Source organism: Scophthalmus maximus, chromosome 3 (genome assembly GCF_022379125.1).
Source record: "Scophthalmus maximus strain ysfricsl-2021 chromosome 3, ASM2237912v1, whole genome shotgun sequence".
Classification (NCBI taxonomy): domain Eukaryota; kingdom Metazoa; phylum Chordata; class Actinopteri; order Pleuronectiformes; family Scophthalmidae; genus Scophthalmus; species Scophthalmus maximus.
The window spans coordinates 30,473,134-30,479,874 of record NC_061517.1 but is presented as its reverse complement, the minus strand read 5'-3'; the positions used below and the strand labels follow the sequence as shown (position 1 = coordinate 30,479,874).

At 41.0% G+C, this 6,741-nt stretch overlaps 1 protein-coding gene across 3 annotated transcripts; it reads right to left on the bottom strand.

Annotated features, from left to right (window-relative positions):
* Positions 1-2,180: 2,180 nt before the first annotated feature.
* pex10 (peroxisomal biogenesis factor 10) lies at positions 2,181-6,536 on the bottom strand. 3 transcript variants are annotated; one of them, XM_035646068.2, is made up of 7 exons: positions 6,199-6,535; positions 6,008-6,125; positions 5,254-5,334; positions 4,748-5,160; positions 2,970-3,151; positions 2,497-2,632; positions 2,181-2,412 (listed from the first exon to the last, which is right to left on the bottom strand). In XM_035646068.2, exons 2-7 carry the CDS (start codon positions 6,117-6,119, stop codon positions 2,344-2,346), a joined length of 993 nt encoding a protein of 330 aa, XP_035501961.1. In that variant the 5' UTR covers positions 6,120-6,125; positions 6,199-6,535; the 3' UTR covers positions 2,181-2,343. The 3 variants fall into 3 exon arrangements, with proteins under 3 accessions (XP_035501961.1, XP_035501963.1, XP_035501962.1); XM_035646070.2 differs by having other exon boundaries at positions 6,008-6,095; positions 6,199-6,534; XM_035646069.2 differs by lacking the exon at positions 6,008-6,125 and having other exon boundaries at positions 6,199-6,536.
* Positions 6,537-6,741: the final 205 nt, after the last annotated feature.

Genomic DNA, 6,741 nt, shown 5'->3' with positions numbered 1-6,741 from the left:
GTGCACAAGTACTGCGGGCACACCCGAGGTTTCTAAAACACATCAGGGCCAATGACATCTGTTCAAAATCTTCACAAAAGAACTTAATAAATAAAACACAGAGTCCCTGGCTCCCCGACGGATGAGGCTCCCCAATGTTTTAAGCTGTGCCTAGTTGCCCTATTTCAGACAACTCAGGACGTCTCCCCCGATGAGCACAGCCACACGGTTGGACATCTACCTGCGCCAGACTCAGCAAAAGGCAGAGCCGGAAGCAACTCTCTCACAGAGAGGACCTATGCAGTCCCACTGTACCACTGCCAGAGCACACCAACTCCACAAGGGCACGTTCAATCCCAATGGGATTAAACTACTAAATGTCGTATTTCAGCTCAAACTTTACACTTTATTTAATTCCAACTCCTTTAACTAACTTAGTTTATACATCTTATATTAATTTTTCACAGGCCAATTCAAACTTATACATTTTAGCCAAAATTTCAGTTTTTTTATGATTCCGTCAAACACAGACTAGGCAAAGCAGTTAAAGAATAAAACTTTAAATTATGCACCTACCATTCGTTGTATGAGGAATCCTGTTCGCCAGACGCCAGTTGAAAAGGAATAATTGATTGAGTGGATGCTGATTCAGGGAGACGGAAACCATGGATGTCTTAAGCAGAAGTATTTATCATAAGAGCTCAGTATATATCAAGGACATTTCTGGTTCATTTCTGGTGGTCAGTGTATGGCGCCCCAAGACAATCTGCATCTTCCCGGTCTCTGTTGTATATTTAGTTTCGGGTAATGTCATCATCTCCCCATGACTATGACACCTTGAGAGAGACTTCAGCTACTTGATGATTGTTCTGGCTTTGCCACAGACAGGTTGACCTTGCTTGGTGCAAGAGAAGACTCGTCTGAACAATTTCTCAGGGGAGGATAGACAAAATTCCACGACACACCCCTGCTCTGTGTATTTACATAACTGTCTGATGACATTTGGATGAATAATCTTTTACAGGATACAGGAAACAAAAATCCAACCTGTTTATTGAGTCTTAAATATTGGCAACACTCTACAGACCTAAAATACAGCAACTGTGTTTGGAGAAAATTTAGTGAAGAAATTATATAATGTACCTGGTTTTAAAAAGGGGAGAACATTAAATTGTCTACCAGCAAATATTCCAGAAATTAAGACAAATAGAGATATTCCAAATGTATGAATTATCCACCATCATTAACCAACTATAATTCTAAATTGTGAGGCAAAAGACATACAGACCATCTTCAGAATATTACTGCTTGAAAAATGTTAGTCCACAGCTGTGTGCGGCTCCCTCACTCTCTGCTGTCACCAAACTCATTTCATCAACAAACATTATTGTACATTATGAACTTCATTTCACAGCAGCTTAACTGTTACTCATAACACATCTGAAACTGAAAAATACCCTTCTGATGATTGACCACTGTATCAATCATTACGTTTGTTGTATTAGGGAGTAGCTACAGTGGCTTCTGGCATGGTTGGAGTAATTCCAACCATGCCAGAAATAAAGTAACAGATCTGACATTCCTCTTCAGGTATAAGTTAGATGTGACTTGACACAGAAGCTGTGTGGAAGAAGCCGAGTTAATCTGCCCCAATGTGTGATGGCCTATGGAGATGTCTTGATGTCTTTTCCGTAATTATAAGTATCAGGTCTATCTCAGTCTGGTAGAGATCAAAGCGGTGGTTGTACAACTGCCCTCTCCCTCTTATTTCTCCTCTCACCCTCTTTCCGCCCAACTCTCCTCTCTTCCCCATTTCTATCCTCACCCCAACCGGTCGAGACAGATGGCCGCCCACAACTGAGTCCGGTTCTGTCAGATTTTTTCCTGTTAAAAGGGAGTTTTTTCTCGTCACCGAAGTGCTTGCTCATTGTGGGATTTGTTGGGTTTTCCCTGTAATATTGCAATATTGACCTCACTGTGTAAAGTGCCTTGAGATAATGTATGTTGTGATTTTGCACTACACAAATAAAATTGAATTGATCTATTCTTATAGACTTAATAGTGATCTCCCATCATACAACAAGAGTCAGACAACTGCAATTTTCCGTGTTTATATTGAACTAACCTAAAACGGAAACCAGACAAGTATTAAGACATTTAATGTCTTAATACTAATATTTACAAAAGACAGACAGAGACAATTTAAAATGTGATGATTCTCAGCCAACAATTTATCTTTAATGAATGAAAATAACAAGGGTTCAACCTGAAGAAGCTAAAGTATATTTCATATAGTTGTATGCAGAGGAAATTTTATTTACAGAGGGAAACCCAGTTTTTTGCTGGGGGGGGGGCTCTGTAGTTCTAGCTGTAGTTCCTCAGGTACACCAGTCTATGAGGCTGGGACTTCTCCCGACACAGGGGGCACTCTGCCTGAGAGAGGGATGTAAGTGGTAAGAGATGCTTAGATGGAGTGTTATTGATTGAAAATATCATGGTGTAACTTGTGTCACTGACTTTGGTGTTGCACCACTCTGTGATGCACTCCCAGCAGAAGAGGTGTCCACAGGGGGTGGAGGTGGGGTGTCTCCTCTCCTCCAGGCAGAGGATACAGGGGGCGGCTCTGGGGCTCGAGCTCTCCAGGCAATGAGGACTGCACACAGACAGAGTTTATGTCATGTATTTCATGTAGGTCTTCTCAGCAACACTTCAGTTACAGAAATACCAGTAGTAATTGCACTGGCCTGGATGTTTCTTGATGGCTAGTGATGAATGGAAACATTGAGAGAGAGATCTCAACATCCACTGGCCAGATTGCAGTGAAATTGACCCGAAGCCTGACTTTGTTAAGGACACTATTATACTGACAAAACACTTGAACACTAAAATAGTCACTGTAGAACAGGAATCATAGCACCAAAATTTTACTGCGACGTTTAAACGAGATTGAGTGTACATGGAGAGCTTTATTCTTTGGTCTGCTCATATACCTGAGCGTCCTGTAGAGCTTCCACTCCTTTCTAGCTCTCTGTCTCTGTCTGTAGCTGTTGAGCTGGAGAGACACAGTGATGACCAGCTGAAGGAGGGACACAGCCCCCAGCAGCCTGTAGCTGCTCCTGATGGACCTGTCACTGCTGTCCAGCCCCACCATGCACAGCCCCATCACGCGCAGCTATAAGAGAGAGAGAGAGAGAGAGAGAGAGAGAGAGAGAGAGAGAGAGAGAGAGAGAGAGAGAGAGAGAGAGAGAGAGAGAGAGAGAGAGAGAGAGAGAGAGAGAGAGAGAGAGAGAGAGAGAGAGAGAGAGAGAGACACACACACACACACACACACACACAAAAGAAGACAAGAAGAGTGTTTCAAATTGTCCTTGAGCAAGACACTGAACCTGTTTGTTTGTTTGTGTGTTTGTGTGTGTGTGTGTGTGTGTGTGTGTGTGTGTGTGTGTGTGTGTGTGTGTGTGTGTGTGTGTGTGAATGGATACATGACAAATACACAGCAAGTCTGTGGTCATCATACTAGAAAAGTGTTATATAAATGCAGTCCATTTACTAGTCCATTTAACTGTAATATTTCTCAGAAGGACAAATGACTACACTGCTACATACTGAGATCATAATGTTCTTTAAATTACAAACAGACACTCTGAGAACTGCACAGAGGATTTACAAACTCATATATTGGAATGCATTTGGTAAATGTACAGCATTCTTCTGCATTCACTGCATCTAGAAATGTAGATGTGTAAACATATTTGTTGTTGACACATAATTACCCTTGTACACATACTCAGTTGTCAGTTCATTAGGTACATGTAGCTAAAACTATGTCAGTCTAACACAAAACCTTCTTGATGTGACCCTCAAGAAGGTTATCGTGTTTAAACTCTTAACCTCTTGCATTTCAATGAGGTGTTTCAAATGTTTAATGTGACAGACAAAAATGTTTAACTGTTATTTTCAGATAGATACATCGCTAAAATGACCCAGTTTGGAGTCAAATGTTAAACTAGTTAACTACCTACTAACAGTGGTTGGTAAATGTGTTACGGAATACTGGAAACTGAAAAACAACAAAAAGGATATATTTAACTAAATTGTGGTGAGAAGTAATGTGAGCGCTTTGGGTGCTTGAAAAGCGCTTTATAAATCCAATATATTATTATTATTATTATTATTATTATTATTATTATTATATGGTTATGACAGCTTTTATAACACTGGGAAATCTACAATGTTTACTGTATAAAATTGTGATGACTGAGTTTGTCATCATCTCCTTTATCTTTTGACATGATTATATGTATGATGTGTAGGTTTTGGAATGTATGTGTGCAGGTATGTAAGTTTGGAAGCTAGCTGTTAGGGCAAATATCTAACCCAGTGAGGAGTGGCTTGTTTTTAGGAGTTAGAGTGAACAATATCATTAGGGATCCCAATAAAAGGGCACTTGAACTTGCTGGAAAGCCACTTGGAAAAACATCCCCATTGATGACAACATGATGCACTAGAATGTAGGCAAGTATAAAATACAACCAGTAAAATAAACATTTTATTTGCCTATCTTATCAAATCAAACTGCTTTTGTTTTCATGGCTAGTACTAGAAATCTACATAATAGATCACAAGCACATTGATTTAAATATAATTTATATTTGATAATTGTTGATTTTTTGTTGAGGAAAGAGTGTTGTCCACTCTTTGAATGGACAGACACAGATATTCTGTCAAATATGAAAAAAACTATGTAAGAAGAAATAAGGTCACCTACATAGCTGATACCTGCCATCCTCTTGGACAGGTGATAGAACGAGCCACTGAGGTAGAACAGAGCCACATGGAATCTGTGCAGGAGGGTCAAACCCTGATGAAAGACAAACACAGCCGGCAGGCAATCTCTCCTCTGGGACTCTGACAGCTGCCCCATTGCCCTCTGCATCCACCTCTTCAGCAAGGACTCCAGGCTCCATGCCCTGGACGCGGCCTGCCGCCGCCTGACACTGCTGAGGCTCTCCTGCCCACCCTCTAGCTCGTTCTCCAGGGACACAAGGAACTTGTCCAGAAGATAAGGCAAGAAGGCATGACCGAGGACAAGGAGGCCATGTCTGGCCCGGGAGGGGATCCGCCGTTTAGAGGGATCCACCTGGACAATGCTGGCGTACTCTTCGCCCAGAGTTTGGTAACCTGGGGAGGATGACTCAAATCAAGAAGTGCTTATAATGATACCAATTGTTAAACATGCATTGAGTAAAGTCAGATGGTTTGGTCGGCAATTACCAGAGAAGGTTGTTAAACCATAGTATACAAGGTCTGACAGCAGCTCCATCTCTTTCCTCCAGTCCAGCCATCTTTTAGATCCTACAAGAAAGAAACAAGAAAGTTTAACATTAAGAACAAGTGCTGAATGTCCTGCACAGACCACGGCCTTCATTCTGAGAATGATCAGCTCAACTATTGCCCCCCAAAAAAAACAATCATGCCATTGAAATTGTACTATACCCCCCCCCCCCAAAAAAAATAGACCCTTTATGTCAACAGTGGAGAGCGACTAGTCATATGAATTTACTTCTCACGGAAGGTAAGGTAAGACATATGAGTCCCATAAACATATGTATTGTACACGTGTTTGAAACAACACGTGTACAATACATGTCCTTTTGATAGTAATTAATAGCTCATACTCTTCGACTATGCATACATCTTGTAAACAGCATTATTTATATCAAGCTAATTCAGTTTTACAAATGGTGGGACTTTCATTTTCCACACTGTACAGTCCACCAAAACGTCTACTTCAATCTAAATACTACCTCTCAGTACTCATCGTGTACCAAACAGAGGAGGGAATTGGTCCCAGTTATGTTTTTTAATAAGTGAGAAAGTGTCATATTTTGGAGGGGTTTTGAAACTATCCAGATTAGAGGAGAGAACGCACCTCCTTTTCCTATAGTTTGTCCTGAAGCTACAGACTAAAGTTGAGCTAACTACAGGAGATTCATTATTCCATTTTGTTAAACTTGGACAAACTTACCAGCGAGTGATTGAAATGCTTCGTTGGCGTTGTTTCTCAAGAAGGTTTGATAATATTCGTCCTTTTGGATGGAGCGAATCAACTGGGACTGGTTTGCAGGGGCGAGTGGCATTGTTAGCTATCATCAGAGAGCCGATGTCAGACGCTAGCAAATGCAGTGAAGTTACGCCGATATTTTCATGTCCACTCACCAAAATTGTTCCAACAGATAAACCTCAAAGTCTCAAACGTTGAATCCATGCAGCAGCCGCCGGTCAGACCAGTCAAACACAATCCCGCAGCATACAAACATTTAAGATGCCACTGAGCAGCTAAACAATACACAACACCGCTATCAGGCTAAGCAGCTAACTGCTATCCCGAGTGGAGTGACAATCGCTCCGTATATACAGTAATATTCTATTATTATACTTTTATAATTTAGTGAATCTAAGCTCTGAAAAACACAAGAGACGTTGCTGCTCTGTAAACAAACGACACAAACTGAAGCCCAACCTCATAACTCACAGCGCCACTTACTGGCAGGAGGACGCATTAAAAGTTCACGTTCTATGATATTCTTCTTCTTCTTCCTTTTTTGTTTGGCAGACTAGGCGCATCAACGTCGTATTGCTGCCCTCCACTGTTTGTTGTTAACGTATCTGTCAGTTGTCTATATCTTCTTATATAATCCAGTACTTTGTAGATATTCTAACAGTTTCTTTATTTTTGTCCAGATTTCCAAATTGAGTAGA